Source organism: Nerophis ophidion, linkage group LG10, assembly GCF_033978795.1.
Source record: "Nerophis ophidion isolate RoL-2023_Sa linkage group LG10, RoL_Noph_v1.0, whole genome shotgun sequence".
Classification (NCBI taxonomy): domain Eukaryota; kingdom Metazoa; phylum Chordata; class Actinopteri; order Syngnathiformes; family Syngnathidae; genus Nerophis; species Nerophis ophidion.
The window spans coordinates 59,129,578-59,149,577 of record NC_084620.1 but is presented as its reverse complement, the minus strand read 5'-3'; the positions used below and the strand labels follow the sequence as shown (position 1 = coordinate 59,149,577).

The window sequence follows — 20,000 nt, the reverse complement described above, 5'->3', positions numbered from 1 at the left end:
ATGGCATAATTATGCTCATTATTGTGAGGAGGAGTATATGTAGTTTTATTGTTGTGATTATTATTTGAGGGTTGGCATTATTATTCAATTATTAGCCAATTCAATCAATTGGCCGATGAGATATTGTCTGGATCAGGGGTCACCAACCTTTTTGAAAGCAAGAGCTACTTCTTGGGTACTGATTCATGCCAAGGGCTACCAGTTTGATACACACTTAAATTGCCAGAAATAGCCAATTTGCTCAATTTACCTTTAATAAATAAATCTATAAATATGTATAAAAAATGGGTATTTCTGTCTGTCATTCTGTCGTACATTTTTTTCCCTTTTGCGGAAGGTTTTCTGTAGGGAATAAATGATGCAAAAAACACTTAATTGAACGGTTTAAAATAGGAGAAAACACGAAAAAAATAATAATACAATTTTGAAACATGGTTTATCTTCAATTTCACCTCTTTAAAACTCAAAATTCAACCCAAAAAAATGGAGAAAAACTAGCTAATCCGAATGTTTTTGAAAAAAAAAAAAAAAAAATTTATGGAATATCATCAGTAAATTTTCCTGATTAAGATTAATTTTAAAATTTTGATGACATGTTTTAAATAGGTTAAAATCCAATCTGCACTTTGTTAGATTATATAACAAATTGGACCAAGCTATATTTCTATCAAAGACAAATCATTATTTCTTCTATATTTTCCAGAACAAAAATTTTAAAAGAAATTCACAAGACTTTGAAATAAGATTTAAATTTGATTCTACAGATTTTCTAGATTCGCCAGAATATTTTTTTTGAATTTGAATCATAATAAGTTTGAAGAAATATTTCACAAATATTCTTCGTCAAAAAAACAGGAGCTAAAATGAATAATTACATTAAAATGTATTTATTATTCTTTACAATTATCCATTTTCTACCGCTTATTCCCTTTTGGGGTCACGGGGGGGCACTGGTGCCTATCTCAGCTACAATCGGGCGGAAGGCGGGGTACACCCTGGACAAGTCGCCACCTCATATACTTGAACAATGATTTAAATTGTCAGGAAAGAAGAGGAAGGAATTTAAAAGGTTAAAAGGTATATGTGTTTAAAAATCCTAGAATCAGTTTTAAGGTTGTATTTTTTTCTCTAAAATTGTCTTTATGAAAGTTTTAAGAGGCAAAGTAAAACTTAAACAAGTGAAGACCAAGTCTTTAAAATATTTTCTTTTATTTTCAAATTCTATTGGAGTTTTGTCTCTCTTAGAATTAAAAATGTCGAGCAAAGCAAGACTAGCTAGCTAGTAAATAAAAAATAAAAATAGAGGTAGCTCACTGGTAAGTGCTGCTATTTGAGCTATTTTTAGAACAGGCCAGCGGGCGACTCATCTGGTCCTTACGGGCGACCTGGACCCCTGGTCTGCATAATATCAACATCAGCCACCCATCCTGATCCAAAGTAAAGACAACATCTGGATTATGTTTTTGTTTTCTTTGTTCACTGGTGGAAGGTCAGAATGACACAGCAAGAAAAATCTTCCTCCTCAAACTTCCTCATGCCCGCTAAACTTCCTCATATTGGGTCACCGGATTTTATTGACAAGGAACTTCTGCAGTCATGCAGGCTGGCAGGCGATGTGGGCACGCTTGTTGCATAACAGGCTGGATCACATCTCAGCGTGTCTGTCTTTCATTTTCAAAATAAAATCCATCCATCCGAAAAAATTTTTTACTGCTTGGAAGGTGGCGTACACCCTGGACAAGTCGCCACCGCATCACGGGGCCAACACAGATAGACAGACAACATTCACATTCACACACTAGGGACCATTTAGTGTTGCCAATCAACCTATCCAATGTCTGAGAAAATAAAAGCGGGCATAATTAATGACAGGCCAGTGATCAAGTAGAGCAGGGGTGCCCATTACGTTGATCGCGAGCTACCAGTCGACCGCGGGGGGTGTGTCAGTCGATTTCCAGCCAGGCTTTTAAAAAAAATAGACCTAAAAATTTGTGATCATCAATCTTCACCAAGACGTCACTTAAATGACATTCACGGTACCGGAGGGTCTTGTGAGATGACGCTGGCTGCTGCAAGATCATTATTATGAAAATATGACCGAGAGGAAGGCGAGAAACACTTTTTATTTCAACAGACTCTCGCGCCGTACCTTCCGTCAAAACTCTAAAGGCCGACTGCACATTTCCTATCTTCACAATAAAAGCCCTGCTTCATGCTGCCTGCGCTAACTAAATACAGAGTCTCGGAAAACTGGCGTGCACAAGCGATCCCTCAGAAAGCTGGCGTGCACATCACTTGTGCACGCCAGCTTTCCGAGACTCTTATTTTGTTAGCGCAGGCAGCATGAAGCAGGGCTTTTATTGTGAAGATAGGAAATGTGCAGTCGGCCTTTAGAGTTTTGACGGCGCGAGAGTCTGTTGAAATAAAAAGTGTTTCTCGCCTTCCTCTCTGTCATTTTTTCATAATAATGAACTGGCAGCAGCCAGTGTCATCTCACAAGACCCTCGGGTGCCGTGAATGTCACTCAAGCAAGCTACGGAATTTGCCGCCAATGTTTTTCTTGTAAAGTGTATGGAAGCTGGATGAATTAGATGCCAAAAACCAACCACTTTCATGTGGTATTGTACAGAAAGGACAACTTTTTTTCTCCTCCATTTGAAAATGTGGGCGTTATCATCATTACTGTCTGATTCCAATCAATGCAAGTCATCAGAATCAGGTAATACACCAACTTATATTCTTGTCTTTGTGAAAGAAAGACATCTATATGTGTTACACATGCTTGTATTATCATTAAACACATTTAACTTGTTTACAAAATGTATATATAAATAAATATAAATGATATATATAAATGAGGTAGATCCCCTCAAGTTGGTCAATTGAAAAGTAGCTCGCCTGCAGAAAAAGTGTGGGCACCCCTGAAGTAGACAAAGGACATTGGAATTGTGTGTGCACACTATATATTTTTTGTTTGTTTGTTTTTGTTGCATGAGATACACGGTGCTTGTGTTGCAATCTGGGCCATCGCTCATATCTAAGTCATGGCTGAATTGCAGAGTCATACACACATGCAATTTTTTTATGGCACACCCTCCAACAAGGAGGGAATTACACTTCATTCCAGAGGACAGCCAAACACAAAAGTGAGATTTAGCACCATCTAGTGGTTGATAACGAAATTACTTCCACCCTGTCAAACCGTGGTACTAAATATAAAATGAAATAATCATTAAAAAAACAATATTATGTACTCTCAAAAATGGGAAAATTCAAGCAAACATATAAATAAATGAAATATTAAAATAAAACATACAAAAAATTTATATTTGGTTTTCATAAATTCAATCAATCAATGTTTACTCATATAGCCCTAAATCACTAGTGTCTCAAAGGGCTGCACAAACCACTACGACATCCTCGGTAGGCCCACATAAGGGCAAGGAAAACTCACACCCAGTGGGACGTCGGTGACAATGATGACTATGAGAACCTTGGAGAGGACCTGACATATGTGGGCAACCCCATATATGTATAATGTATATATCAATCAATCAATCAATGTTTACTTATATAGCCCTAAATCACTAGTGTCTCAAAGGGCTGCACAAACCACTGCGACATCCTCGGTAGGCCCACATATGGGCAAGGAAAACTCACACCCAGTGGGACGTCGGTGACAATGATGACTATGAGAACCTTGGAGAGGACGAAAGCAATGGATGTCGAGCGGGTCTAACATGATACTGTGAAAGTTCAATCCATAATGGATCCAACACAGTCGCGAGAGTCCAGTCCAAAGCGGATCCAACACAGCAGCGAGAGTCCTGTTCACAGCGGAGCCGGCAGGAAACCATCCCAAGCGGAGGCGGATCAGCAGCGCAGAGATGTCCCCAGCCGATACACAGGGAAGCGGTACATGGCCACCAGATCGGACCGGACCCCCTCCACGAGGGAGAGTGGGACGTAGGAGAGAAAGAAAAGAAACGGCAGATCAACTGGTCTAAAAAGGGAGTCTATTTAAAGGCTAGAGTATACAAATGAGTTTTAAGGTGAGACTTAAATGCTTCTACTGAGGTAGCATCTCGAACTGTTACCGGGAGGGCATTCCAGAGGACTGGAGCTCGAACGGAAAACGCTCTATAGCCCGCAGACTTTTTTTGGGGCTTTGGGAATCACTAATAAGCCGGAGTCCTTTGAACGCAGATTTCTTGCCGGGACATATGGTACAATACAATCGGCAAGATAGGATAGAGCTAGACCGTGTAGTATTTTATACGTAATTAGTAAAACCTTAAAGTCACATCTTAAGTGATAATGTTCCCCTTTAAGTACAAGCCCACACTGCACAATCAATGTTGACATGCATGCGGACTATTTGTAATACTACTCATTTTAATTTTTCTGCGGGAACTCTCCTGAAGGAATCAATAAAGTACTATCCATCCATCCATCTATCTACTGGTATTTTCTTAGTATAGTTCTGAAAATGCCGCCAAGAAGCCCTGGTTGCCGTGGTCCTCCTAATAGAGACCGGAGTGTCTTGTTGGGGTGACGTGCAGGAAGAATGTAAACATTGTCTGCTCGGAGGCACCACTTCAAAGCCCAAACCTCCTCTCAGCGGTGGTTCGCACTCTTGAACCGACAAGAAGCGAAAGCCAATGCTCATCCTAAGTCTGCAGCATTTTTTTCCCTCTTTGAAGTCACAAAGTGGATCTGATTGACGGGTGGAAAAAGTCCACATCAAAACATTCCTTTTTGTTGTTGACCGACTGACCAAAATGTTTAGCCTGAGAGAAAAAAAAATAATGGGACAACTTGATCTATCTTTTAGATTGGTATAGGAGTCAATGGTATAACAATTTGAGTTGAATTTGATCTTTTTTCCTAGCTTAGTTTAGATCACTGGCATTTTTATGGAAGTATTAAAAAATATTGTGGTTATTTTTCCACATTTTTTAATGTATTATACATCAATTTTATTTTCACAGACGTTTTTTACCAATATATTTTATTTATTCAGGGTTTCCCCATACTCTCTTAAGGCCCAAGCTGTTTGTTTACATGCTTTTTAAAAATATTTTTCTTTGCTATTTGGGCTTAGATCACTGGCATTTTTATGGAAGTATTAACAAATATTGTGGTTATTTTTCCACATTTTTAATGTATTATACATCAATTTTACTCTCACAAATCAAGAATAATTCCGAGTTTCCCCATACTCTCTTAAGGCCCAAGCTATTTGTTTACATGCTTTTTAAAAAAAAAATTCTTTGCTATTTGGGCTTAATTGGCAACACTAAATGGGCCCTAGTGTGTGAATGTGAGTGTGAATGTTGTCTGTCTATCTGTGTTGGCCCTGTGATGAGGTGGCGACTTGTCCAGGGTGTACCCTGCCTTCCGCCCGATTGTAGCTGAGATAGGCGCCAGCGCCCCCGCGACCCCGAAAGGGAATAAGCGGTAGAAAATGGATGGATGGATGGACCCTAATTAGAATAAAAACTAAACTTTTATATGATGTACTTAGTCCATAAGTAACAAATGCGTACTTCATGTTTAGTGACATGCCAATTCTTATTTTTACACTTTTTCCCCCTCCAAATTCCATTGTATGTTATGCTCTTCTGACGCCACCAGATGGCAGCATAAGTGTCCACATAAGTGGCCATAAAACCCCAATTCAGTAGTGTACACAATTTTGGAAATAAGAACTAAAAAGGTGCTGTCCACGTATGTGGCCACGAAACATTTAGAGCACGGGTGTCAAACTCATTTTGGATCGGGGGCCACATGGAGAAAAATCCACTCCCAAGTGGGCTGGGCTGGTAAAATCATGGGAAGATAACTTCAAAATAAAAATAACTTCAGATTGTTTTCTTTGTTTAAACATAGAACTAGCACATTTTGAAAATGTACAAAATCATAATGTTGTTTTTTTTTTTACACTTACATGTTGCAGTTAATAATTTGTCATTATTTATATTTTATGAAAAAATTATGTGATTATGCTTATCGATCAATTCCATGGTGTTAATTTTCAATCAGGATAAAAAAAAATATCAAAATCAAATTACAGGATGTGATCTATGTAGTCTGATCATTTTCCTCAACTAATGTACTTAACATCATGTGATTTATTTTGTACATATGTAGCATCATATACAAAGATATAAATAATTGCTATTGTGACATCTAGTGGACACATTTAGAACAGCTGTTTATTTAATTAAAAAATGTCAGGTTAATTTTCATACTTAGCAAACTCATCCCGTGGGCCGGATAAAACATGTTCGTGGGCCTGATTTGGCCCTCGGGCCGTACGTTTGACACCCCTGCTTTGGAGGTTTTAGTGTAATTAAATGCAGCATTTTTTTACCGCCAAACCTTGAAAATTATATCTATATATCTATATATCTATATCTATATCTATATCTATATATATATATATATATATATATATTTTGGTACCTGGGAATCATTTGGACTGATACAGTACCAAAATTATTTTGGTACCTGGGAATCCATTCCGATACTCAACGTAATCATCAAACAATCAAAGTATATTCATATAGCCCTAAATCACAAGTGTCTCAAAGGGCTGCACAAGCCACAACGACGACGAATATTATACTTGAATTTAATGCATGTTTTGGACTAAAACTAATTTATTTGAAAGAAATTGTAAGAAAAAAAAGAGATTGTGCAAAATTTTACATAATACAAATGAAAAAAAAAATCATTTTCATATCTTCCTGACACATGGTTAGTGCATGTGCCTCACAATATGAAGGTCCTGGGTTGGGGTGTTTCTGTGTGGAGTTTGCATGTTCTCCCTGTGACTGCCTAGCACTATTATTAACTTTTATTACCAATCTTATGATAACAAATGACACAATTCCAATAGGTTTTACTTCTGGTGTACACACTTTTGTATACGTGAGTCCGGGTACTCCGGCTTCCTCCCACCTCCAAAGACATGCACCTGGGGATAGGTTGATTGGCAACACTAAATTAGCCCTAGAGTGTGAATGTGAGTGTGAATGTTGTCTGTCTATCTGTGTTGGCCCTGCGATGAGGTGGCGACTTTTCCAGGGTATACTCCGCTTTCTGCCCGACTGCAGCTGAGATAGGTTCCAGCCCCCCATCCCCACGACCCGAAAGGGACAAGCTGTAGAAAATGAATGGATGGATAGACATCTCCGGCCGGAAGACATGGGAAATGTAACTGGAAATTTTCAAAGTTTGGAAGTGTTGTGGGTCTGGCGGGGAAGTCCGGACTCCATCCATTTTCTACCGCTTGTTCTTTTGGGGTTGCTGCAGCCTATCTCAGCTGCAATCGGGCGGTAGGCTGGTTACACCCTGGACATCGCCACCTCATCACAGGGCCAACACAGATAGACAACATTCACACTCACATTCACACACTAGGGACCATTTAGTGTTGCCAATCAACCTATCCCCAGGTGCATGTCTTTGGAAGTGGGAGGGGCCTATCCCCAGGTGCATGTCTTTGGAGGTGGGAGGAAGCCGGAGTAGCCGGACTCACGTATACAGAAGTGTGTACACGGGAAGTAAAACCTGTTGGAATTATGCCGTTCGTTATCATAAGATTGGTAATAAAAGTTAAGAATAGTGCCAGTAAGTGTGTAATTTCTTCTGGGGTCTACAATATTTTACAAACCCCGTTTCCTTATGAGTTGGGAAATTGTGTTAGATGTAAATATAAACAGAATACAATGATTTGCAAATCCTTTTCAACCCACATTCAGTTGAATATGCTACAAAAACAACATATTTGATGTTCAAACTGATAAAAAAAATAGTTTTTGCAAACAATCATTAACTTTAGAATTTGATGCCAGCAACACGTGACAAAGAAGTTGGGAAAGGTGGCAATAAATACTGATAAAGTTGAGGAATGCTCATCAAACACTTATTGGGAACATCCCACAGGTGTGCAGGCTAATTGGGAACAGGTGGGTGTCATGATTGGCTATAAAAACAGCTTCCCAAAGAATGCTCTGTCTTTCACAAGAAAGGATGGGGCGAGGTACACCCCTTTGTCCACAACTGCGTGAGCAAATAGTCAAACAGTTTAAGAACAACGTTTCTCAAAGTGCAATTGCAAGAAATTTAGGGATTTCAACATCTACGCTCCATCATCAAAAGGTTCAGAGAATCTGGAGAAATCACTCCACGTAAGCGGCATGGCCGGAAACCAACATTGAATGACCGTGACCTTTGATCCCTCAGACGGCACTGTATCAAAAACCGACAGCAATCCCTAAAGGATATCACCACATGGGCTCAGGAACACTTCAGAAAACCACTGTCACTAAATACAGTTCTTTGCTACATCTGTAAGTGCAAGTTAAAGCTCTACTATGCAAAGCGAAAGCCATTTATCAACAACACCCGGAAACACCGCCAGCATCGCTGGGCCTAAGCTCGTCTAAGATGGACTAATGCTAAGTGAAAAAGTGTTCTGTGGTCTGACGAGTCCACATTTCAATTTTTGGGGGGAAACTGTGGACGTTAAATCCTTTTGGATCAAAGAGGAAAAGAACCATCCTGAATGTTCCAGGTGCAAAGATTAAAAGCCAGCATGTGTGATGGTATGGGGGTGCATTAGTGGCCAAGGCATGGGTAACTTACACATCTGTGAAGGCACCATTAATGCTGAATGGTACATACAGGTTTTGGAGCAACATATGCTGCCATCTAAGCAACGTTATCATGGACGCCCCTGCTTATTTCAGCAAGACAAGTGTTACAACAGTGTGGCTTCGTGGTAAAAGAGTGGGGTACTTTCCTGGCCCGCCTGCAGTCCAGACCTGTCTCCCATGGAAAATGTGTGGCGCATTATGATGCATAAAATACGACAGCAGAGACCCCGGACTGTTGAAGGACTGAAGCTCTACATAAGACAAAAATGGGAAAAAATTCCACTTTCAAAGCTTCAACAATTAGTTTCCTCAGTTCCCAAACGTTTATTGAGTGTTGTTAAAAGAAAAGGTGATGTAACACAGTGGTGAACATGCCCTTTCCCAACTACTTTGGCACGTGTTACAGCCATGAAATTCTAAGTTAATTATTATTTGCAAAAACAAAACAAATTTATGAGTTTGAACATCAAATATGTTGTCTTTGTAGTGTATTCAATTGAATATGAGTTGAAAATGATTTGCAAATCATTGTATTCTGTTTATATTTACATCTAACGCAATTTCCCAACTCATATGGAAACAGGGTTTGTACTTTATTTTGTTTTCTAGTAAAAAAAGATGGTTTTTTTTAAGGTGTTAAAAATGTTGTAGTGTATCAGTTCAAATGTGAACGGTACTCATCCCTATTACAGTATAATGATTAAAGGAACTATTTAACTGTTGCTTTGCACTGTAAGCAATATATCTTTAAATAAAAGTGCGGCCCGTGGGTAAATTTTTAACGGCCCCACGGCACATTTGAAAAAAACGATTGAAACATTTTTTAAATGTAAAAAGTAGGAGCAAACGGGTGAAATGTAACAATAAAATGTTGCAATGTTTACTCTAATAACACAAAACTGCCATGCAGGCTGTTTCTTTCTTTAAAAATAATAATGAATCAAAATCAATGTCATTATGAATTATTGACCTATTCAAGGCTTCAATTACGTCACGTCAAATTTTCCACTTTGAGATATTTTGGGGGGGAAATGTTGCATATTTAGTGTTTGCCATATAAAAAACTGAGCTGTTTTTTTTTAAAGAAGGGCCTAAAATGAACAAACAAAAAACACAAACAACAAAAAAACTTATAATTGACGGATGGATCTGAAGATGAGCTCGAGATTATTGACTTAAAAGTAAACAGTTGTGAAACTATTGTGAATTATATTTATATAGCGCTTTTCTCTAGTGACTCAAAACGCTTTACATAGTGAAACCCAATATCTAAGTTACATTTAAACCAGTGTGGGTGGCACCGGGAGCAGGTGGGTAAAGTGTCTTGCCCAAGGACACAACGGCAGTGACTAGGATGGCGGAAGCGGGAATCGAACCTGCAACCCCCAAGTTTCTGGCACGGCCACTCTACCAACCGAGCTATACATCCTGTTTAGTATTTGTCTCCCTTAGTTCCTGGTGGCACTTCCTGTTTGTTTCCGTTTCCTTAGTTACGCATTTGTGCCACCTGCCTTTTGTTTTTCCACGCGCACCTGCTTTGTGATTATCCCCTCTTTTTAAGCCTGCCCTTTTTCTTCATCCGTCCTCAGATTCTAGTTTGCTGATCGATGCAACAGGTGACGCCGCTGATTCCTATTGTGGTAAAAGTCTTTTTGTAGTCATTAGCTAGTTCCCTTCAGCTCTCACTGGATCGGTTCGCAGCCGAGTGTGAAGCGACCGGAATGAGAATCAGCACCTCCAAGTCTGAGTCCATGGTTCTCGCCCGGAAAAGGGAGGAGTTGGGGAGGAGACCCTGCCCCAAGTGGAGGAGTTCAAGTACCTTGGAGTCTTGTTCATGAGTGAGGGAAGAGTGGATCGTGAGATCGACAGGCGGATCGGTGCGGCGTCTTCAGTAATGCGGACGTTGTACCGATCCGTTGTGGTGAAGAAGGAGCTGAGCCGGAAGGCAAAGCTCTCAATTTACCGATCGATCTACGTTCCCATCCTCACCTATGGTCATGAGCTTTGGGTCATGACCGAAAGGATAAGATCACGGGTACAAGCGGCCCAAATGAGTTTCCTCTCCCTTAGAGATAGGGTGAGAAGCTCTGCCATCCGGGAGGAACTCAAAGTAAAGCCGCTGCTCCTCCACATGGAGAGGAGCCAGATGAGGTGGTTCGGGCATCTGGTCAGGATGCCACCCGAACGCCTCCCTAGGGAGGTGTTTAGGGCACGTCCAACCGGCAGGAGGCCACGGGGAAGACCCAGGACACGTTGGGAAGACTATGTCTCCCGGCTGGCCTGGGAACGCCTCGGGATCCCCCGGGAAGAGCTAGACGAAGTGGCTGGGGAGAGGGAAGTCTGGGTTTCCCTGCTTAGGCTGTTGCCCCCGCGACCCGACCTCGGATAAGCGGAAGAAGAAGAAGATGGATAGCTTTCACGCTGTTCCCTCGTTTGTGTCCCTAGCTCACATGCTAGCGCTTTCAGTTTGTCCGAGCTCCCATGCTAGTTATGTTGGTTTTATCTTCAGTGCCTTGCGCAAGTCTTTTGGTTCTTAGTCTGTTTTATAGTAGAAATAAATCATTTCTTACCTTCACGCTGTTTCTGCCAGGCTTGGACTTGGTCTTGATTTGTTTTCCCGAGGTGCAAAGCGAATGGAGTGGAAACGGCGTGAGGGTAAAGACATCTTTATTTCAACACTAAAACTAGAAACAGGAACCAACAAAAAGCGCGCACAATGGCGGTACAAAAAAACTGGGCTATGAAACAAAAGACTAGCACAAAGGCTATAAACTACAAACATGAAACAAAAACACTTGCGCAGTGGCATGAATAACACAAACTCACGTGGACAAAATGGACAGCATTGCAAGGCATGAAGCAGATAATCGAGGGCGTGAATGAGGTGATGTTGCCAGACTGACTGGTAACTGTGGCTTAAATAATGAACATGATAAGTGAAAACAGGCGTGAGACAAGACAGGTGAACTGATTGGTTGCCATGGTAACAAAACAGGGAGCGAAAAAAAAAAGGAACTTAGAGTCCAAAGGACCTAGTCTCCTATCCAAGTACTAACCAGGCCAGACACTGCTTAGCTTTGTGAACAGATAAGATTGGGGATGCTCAGGGTAATATGGCCGTACAAAAATCATGATCAGACATGACAGAAAACTAAATCCGTTGGCATGGTAACAAGACAAACAAGGAAATGCAAAACAGAACTAAATGTCCAAAAATCTGAACACAGCATGACCAAAACAAAACATGAACCAAAGGCGTGACAGTTTCCAGTCTGCCTGCATTATAGAGCGAACGCACCCGCATAACTACAATGCCAGCTAAGCATCACAGGGTATGAAGTGAAGTGAATTATATTTATATAGCGCTTTTCTCTAGTGACTCAAAGCGCTTTACATAGTGACACTCAATATCTAAGTTACATTTAAACCAGTGTGGGTGGCACTGGGAGCAGGTGGGTAAAGGACACTTGCCCAAGGACACAACGGCAGTGACTAGGATGGCGGAAGCGGGAATCGAACCTGCAACCCTCAAGTTGCTGGCACGGCCACTCTACCAACCGAGCTACGCCGCGGCCGAGGTTTGAACTCCCAACCTACCGATCTCAGGGCGGACAGTCTAACCACCAGGCCAGTGATCCCCAACCTTTTTGTAGCTGCGGTCTGGTCAATGCTTGATAATTTCTCCCGCGGCCCGGTCAGAGGGTGGGGAGGGGGTTGGGTATTCTTTTCATATTTTTATTTATTTTTTGTCATGAAAAGGGAGGTTTTTTTGGATTGGTGCACTAATTGTAAGTGTATCTTGGGTTTTTTATGTTGATTTAATAAAAAAAAAAAAAAATTATTCTACGGCCCGGTGGTTGGGGACCACTGCACTAGGCCACATAGTAGGTGTACTCTATAAAAGGCTATTAGTCCCATATTTGAGTATTCTGCAGAACCAACGTCCTCTACAGTACACATTTGATTTTGGATTCTAGACTTGATGGAGCGCTCTGTTGTTTTTAAGGAATCAATCGATGCCAATCAATCAATGTTTTTACCTATATAGCCCTAAATCACAAGCTGCACAAGCCACAAGGACATCCTCGGTTCAGATCCCACATCAGGGCCAGGAAAAACTCAATGGGACAATGAGAAACCTTGGAGGGGACCGCAGATGTGTGGACCCCAGCACTGGGCGACCGGTGCAATGGACGTCGAGTGGATCTAGCATAGTATTGTGAGAGTCCAGTCCATAGTAGATCTAACATGATAGTGAGAGTCCAGTCCATAGTGGATCTAACATCATAGTTAGAGTCCAGTCTATAGTGGATCCAACATAATAGTGAGACTCCAGTCCATAGTGGATCTAACATAATAGTGAGAGTCCAGTCCATAGTGGATCTAACATCATAGTTAGAGTCCAGTCTATAGTGGATCTAACATAATAGTGAGACTCCAGTCCATAGTGGATCTAACATAATAGTGAGAGTCCAGTCCATAGTGGATCGAACATAATAGTGAGAGTCCAGTCCATAGTGGATCTAACATCATAGTTAGAGTCCAGTCTATAGTGGATCTAACATAATAGTGAGACTCCAGTCCATAGTGGATCTAACATAATAGTGAGAGTCCAGTCCATAGTGAATCTAACATAATAGTGAGAGTCCAGTCCATAGTGGATCTAACATAATAGTGTGAGAGTCCAGTCCATAGTGGATCTAACATAATATTGAGAGTCCAGTCCATAGTGGATCTAACATAATAGTGAGAGTCCAGTCCATAGTGGATCTAACATAATAGTGAGAGTCCAGTCCATAGTGGATCTAACATAATAGTGAGAGTCCAGTCCATAGTGGATCGAACATAATAGTGAGAGTCCAGTCCATAGTGGATCTAACATAATAGTGAGAGTCCAGTCCATAGTGGATCTAACATAATAGTGTGAGTCCAGTCCATAGTGGATATAACATAATATTGAGAGTCCAGTCCATAGTGGATCTAACATAATAGTGTGAGTCCAGTCCATAGTGGATCTAACATAATAGTGAGAGTCCAGTCCATAGTGGATCCAACATAATAGTGAGAGTCCAGTCCATAGTGGATCCAACATAATAGTGAGAGTCCAGTCCGTAGTGGATCTAACATAATATTGTGAGAATCCAGTCCATAGTGGATCTAACATAATAGTGAGAGTCCAGTCCATAGTGGATTTAACATAATAGTGAGAGTCCAGTCCATGGTGGATCTAACATAATAGTGAGAGTCCAGTCCATTGTAGGATCTAACATAATAGTGAGAGTCCAGTCCATAGTGGATCTAACATAATATTGTGAGAGTCCAGTCCATAGTGGATCTAACATAATATTGTCGTTGTTTTTAAGGACTGACTACAAGTCAAAGATAGTCCGTACAACAGAAGTATTTGCTCATCAAAGGTCATGAGCCAATAATCCTGAGGATCCTAAGGATGTCCTGAATCTACCACGGGAAGTGTTGCACCTGCACCGTTGCCTTGAGGGTCTCCAGTTATCAGTCCACCTGATCTGCAGAGCAACAGGAGGCCTCCAGTTCCACAGCTGGAAAGAACAACAAGCACAGAGATCATAGACCACAATGGCGTCACGAGCTGGAGACCATGCGGGGACGTCGTAAAACCGTTCTGCGGCCAATGGGTAATGGAGCACGCCGGTTAATGACGGCCGCTGACGCTGGAGGAAGGAACACCTCAGGCGCCTCGCCGTGATTTCTCACGGGTCGTCGAAAAAGGCAACAGTCTTCCGTGCGTGGAGGCGGTCGGGGACATGTTTACAAATGCACGGACAAAGCACAAATGCAGCCGTTGTCCCGGCGTGAGCATTCTGGCGGGAATCCAGCGAGGAGGACCATTCCTGAAATGCCCGGGCAGAAGTATTCTGGTGGTGACAGCCAGAAGAAAAGCTCTGGATAATGCTTTAAAAAGGATCAATAATTACATGACAAGATAAGAACAATCAAGACTGGGGATGCTGGGAAGTTTGGACTAGAGAAACATGCCATCGAGCACTTGTTTTGTTTTCCTGTTTGTATTTTTGTAGCCAAGTTTTCTACCTCTTCTCTACCTTAGTTTGTTTATTTTTGTATTTAGTTTCCCAAATAAACAAGCATGTACTCACAGTCCCGTCCGGCTGGTCCCGTATTATCCTTGCATCGAAAAAGCAAAAAATAACCACAGTCCAGGCTTGACAATGAGTACGTATGTTCTATTATTACATAGAAAATTAAACAGCAAAGCTGTCATCTGTTTTAATTATGAGACACAATTGTGTCATGATTTTTTTTTTTCATGCTTGAAATAAGAAATTGTTACTTTAAAAAAGTATTTTTTTTTACTTGTGAGTGTAAATGACGCAGCTTTGCAACAGTTGATATTCTAGTTTCAAGCATGTTTTACTCAATATAGGTCATAAAATCTCAGTAACAAGCTGTAATATCTTACTGAGATCATTTAGGACCAAAACACTTAAAATAAGTAAAAATGTGTAACATAAAAGCTGCTTAGTAAGAAAAATGATCTTATCAGACGGAAAATAAGCAAATATCACCCTCATTTTACATATTTCATCTTAGATTTCAGTTTTTGCAGTGTGCTGGTCCAGAAAGACCAGCCTAATGGGTTCAAACTATTAAAAAAAGAAATAAATATATATCAATCAATCAATCAATCAATGTTTATTTATATAGCCCTAAATCACTAGTGTCTCAAAGGGCTGCACAAACCACTACGACATCCTGGGTAGGCCCACATAAGGGCAAGGAAAAACTCACACCCAGTGGGACGTCGGTGACAATGATGACTATGAGAACCTTGGAGAGGAGGAAAGCAATGGATGTCGAGCGGGTCTAACATGATACTGTGAAAGTTCAATCCATAACGGATCCAACACAGTCGCGAGAGTCCAGTCCAAAGCGGATCCGACACAGCAGCGAGAGTCCCGTTCACAGCGGAGCCAGCAGGAAACCATCCCAAGCAGAGGCGGATCAGCCGATACACAGGCAAGCAGTAATTTAAAAAAAAGATACAATATCAATATAAATATATTCATATTGATAATTAATAATTGTGAATTTTAAAAATTATTTTGCATTCACATTTTTAATCATTGAATAATTAATTTCCAGGGAATTTCTAACAGCACAAACATGTATCAAATAAAATATGGTAAAATTATGTATTTTTTGCATTGAGGGGCGGAGGGGATCCAAATTAAAATCTGCTACTCCTAAAAGTCATACCGAAGACTTTAAAAAGATGGGACCCTGTTGGGAACTCGCATGGCTGCAGTTGTGTGTCCCCGATGATGCAAGAATCCAGGAGAGAGGACTGAAGGTAAGAGGAATTTAATTCAGAACTCATAAGAAAACAAACATAAAGCAGTCTTGCATAGTAAGTTCACCAAACATAGATTTATCTTCCATACATAAATAGGTACTAGTTTGATTGACAGGATCAATGAAAAGAGGAAAAACAACAGTGCTCTGTGAATAAAACAGGAAATACAACAAAATAAGAGCACTGAACAGGAAGTAGATACAAAAACACGAAAAACTAACAGAAATGAAGTGACAGATTGTCACCTCCCTGCTTGGCACCCAGCATCAAGGGTTGGAATTGGGGGTTTAATCACCAAAAATGATTCCCGGGCGCTGCCCCTGATGCTGCTCACTGGGAATCATTTTGCCACACCTACTGTGTGTGTGTGTGTGTGTGTGTGTGTGTGTGTGTGTGTGTGACAATCATGGGAAAGGGAATGAACTGGTTTTGCGGATGAGACTCAAGTCCTGAACGAGTCTCCAAACCAACTGCATTCAAAACCTCTCTACCACCATTGCACAAATCGATCATGTGATCGCTGTTAAATCTCGTCCTCTTGCCTGTTTCTTCTCGTTTTTCTTCTCCTGTTAACGTAATCCAATCCGCACATCCACACAAATGGAATAATTGGCATTAAAGCGTCGGCAAATCAAACTACGTGACGTGGGAGCTTTTCCCCTTCAATCTCCCACACTGATAACAAGGTGAAGCTGATGAAGGAAACTCAATGCCTTAATTCCACTTTATTAATAAAGTGTTGGCTTTCATTCACAGATTGTGAAGACATGTTCCCTTCCGGCCCGGATGACCGCTGGTTGATGCCTCAGAGAGATGCCGGACAGGCTTTGTGGGACTCTGGACCTCAGCCACGGAGCTGGATTCAGTTCTGTACCTCAGGCCATCACTTCCGGGCTCAATACCCTTCTCACTATGATCGCGGCATGCAAGCTCATGCTTTGTACCACTCCCAAAACACATGGAAGGTAGGTGCAAAACTGTCATTGATATCAATAATCTTCATCATATTATTATTATTATACAAACCCCGTTTCCATATGAGTTGGGAAATTGTGTTAGATGTAAATATAAACAGAATACAATGATTTGCAAATCCTTTTCAACCCATATTCAGTTGAATCAAAAGGTTCAGAGAATCTGGAGAAATCACTCCACGTAAGCGGCATGGCCGGAAACCAACATTGAATGACCGTGACCTTCGATCCCTCAGACGACACTGTATCAAAAACCGTCATCAATCTCTAAAGGATATCACCACATGGGCTCAGGAACACTTCAGAAAACCACTGTCACTAAATACAGTTGGTCGCTACATCTGTAAGTGCAAGTTAAAGCTCTACTATGCAAAGCGAAAGCCATTTATCAACAACATCCAGAAACGCCGCCGGTTTCTCTGGGCCCGAGATCATCTACAAACCCCTTTTCCATATGATTTTGGAAATTGCGTTACATGTAAATAGAAACAGAATACAATGATTTGCAAATCCTTTTCAACCCATATTCAGTTGAATATGCTACAAAGACAACATATTTGATGTTCAAACTGATAAACATTTTTTTTTTGTGGCAAATAATCATTAACTTTAGAATTTGATGCCAGCAGCACGTGACAAAGAAGTTGGGAAAGGTGGCAATAAATACTGATAACGTTGAGAAATGCTCATCAAACACTTATTGGGAACATCCCACAGGTGTGCAGGCTAATTGGGAACAGGTGGGTGCCATGATTGGGTATAAAAACAGCTTCTCCAAAAAATGCTCAGTCTTTCACAAGAAAGGATGGGGCGAGGTACACCCCTTTGTCCACAACTGCGTGAGCAAATAGTCAAACAGTTTAAGAACAACCTTTCTCAAAGTGCAATTGCAAGAAATTTAGGGATTTCAACATCTACGCTCGATAATATCATCAAAAGGTTCAGAGAATCTGGAGAAATCACTCTACGTAATCAGCATGGCCGGAAACCAACATTGAATGACCGTGACCTTCCATCCCTCAGACGGCACTGTATTAAAAACCGATATCAATATCTAAAGGATATCACCACATGGGCTCAGGGACACTTCAGAAAACCACTGTCACTGAATACAGTTGGTCGCTACATCTGTAAATAGTAAATGGGTTGTACTTGTATAGCTCTTTTCTACCCCTTTTTAAGGAGCCCAAAGCGCTCCACGTTCGCCCATTCACACACACATTCACACACTGATGGCGGGAGCTGCCATGCAAGGCGCTCACCAGGACCCATCAGGAGCAAGGGTGAAGTGTCTTGCCCAAGGACACCCTCAGATTGCTGGCACAGCCACTCTACCAACTTTGCCACACCTTCCCTGTAAGTGCAAGTTAAAGCTCTACTATGCAAAGCGAAAGCCATTTATCAACAACATCTAGAAACGCTGTTTTGTAATTTGACCTCCTTAACATGCTTCAAAACTCACCAAATTTTACACACACATCAGGACTGGCAAAAATTGCCATCTAATAAAAAAACCAAACCCCAAAAGTCAAAATTGCGCTCCAGCGCCCCCTAGGAAAAAACCCAGACAAAACTGCTTGTAACTTCTGTTAGGAATGTCGTAGAGACATGAAACAAAGACTTCTATGTAGGTCTGACTTGGACCAGGCCCGACTGCTTGCAGCTTTAATTATTATTATTTTTTTGTCATGAAAAAGGGACCTTTTTTGGGTTGGTGCACTAATTGTAAGTGTATCCTGTGTTTTTTATGTTAATTTAATAATAAAAAAAAAAAAATAGAAAATTATTTTGTGGCCTGGTACCAATCGAGCCGCGGCCCGGTGGTTGGGGGCCACTGCCTTAGACGGCATTTGAAAGAAAGCCAGCAGCATATTAAGTGCAGGTGCACTTCTATACATTTTGCACAAGGGTTTAAAGAAATCTATTTTCCTGCTTTGATGTAAAATTTAGTCCGAATTTGGCAACTTTGGCACGGAAGGAAAGACCAAAGGACTCCCCAGATTGACAAGAGCGAGAAGGGAATATATCTGATATGAATCACATTTCTAAGAGGAGGAGGAAGAGAAACATCCCCGACGTTAGATGGCTGACTGATAGACTTCAAAGCATTGTTGCAGCTATGTGTTTGGCTCCTGTAGGAGGTCTTTCATGTGTTAAGTTGCTCTGGTCAGTGTGTGTGTGTGTGTGTGTGTGTATGTGTGTGTGTGAGAGAGAGATGCTATCAGCCTGAAGGTACAAGCTCGCCCTTTCAAAAGGATGTTGAGAATATGCTCGAAAATGGAGACTCTAGGACAGGGATCGGGAACCTTTTTGTCTGAGAGAGCCAATAAGCCAAATATCTTTAAATATATTTTCATAAGAGACATATAATATTTTTTTAAACACTGAACACAACTAAACGCGTGCATTTTTAAGTAAGACCAACATTTCCAGAGTATAATAGGTCTCTTATTCTTTGTATTAACATTGTTATTCTGAAGCTAACTGTGGAGGGGGGGTGGCCTGCGGGCCTGCAACAAAGCGGGATGTTGCCAGGACCTGCCTCGAAATCAGCAACAGGTGCAAAAATGGCCCACCTGGGCCTTTTTATCTAATTACCTGTTGCTCTGTTATAAGCAGCAGCCAGGAGGAGAGACGGGGTTGGGGCTGGAGCCAGAGCGCAGGTGAGGACGAAAGAGAAAAAGACAATTGCTGGAAAGCAACTGAGAGACTAATTGAAAAAAAAACAACAACAATATTTTAACCCTAAAACAGGCTCTCATGTCGGTGCTTGGTGGTCTGAAGAACCCCCAGGAGGGCAAGCCCAACACTAACCAATACTAAATAAATTACTTCTTACCATTAACGCAACTTCTTGAACATAAAAATGCATGAAAATGTTTTATATTTTGAATGTTATGTTTAACACTATGATTATAAGTGGAATTATTCATTACTTATCGTGAATGAATCAAACATTCAAGCCTTGAAGTAGCAAGATAAAGTGCATGAGAAAAACGTAAATCTTTG

General features: G+C 41.0%; 1 protein-coding gene across 2 annotated transcripts in view; it reads left to right on the top strand.

Annotated features, from left to right (window-relative positions):
- Window positions 1-20,000, top strand: part of tfec (transcription factor EC) — a 146,729-nt gene that overhangs the window by 3,009 nt on the left and 123,720 nt on the right. For both annotated transcript variants that reach the window (XM_061914247.1, XM_061914246.1), the window contains exon 2: window positions 16,774-16,982. In XM_061914247.1, the coding sequence (XP_061770231.1) occupies window positions 16,785-16,982 (198 nt within the window). In that variant the 5' untranslated portion in view covers window positions 16,774-16,784. The remainder of the gene's footprint in view (window positions 1-16,773; window positions 16,983-20,000) is intronic.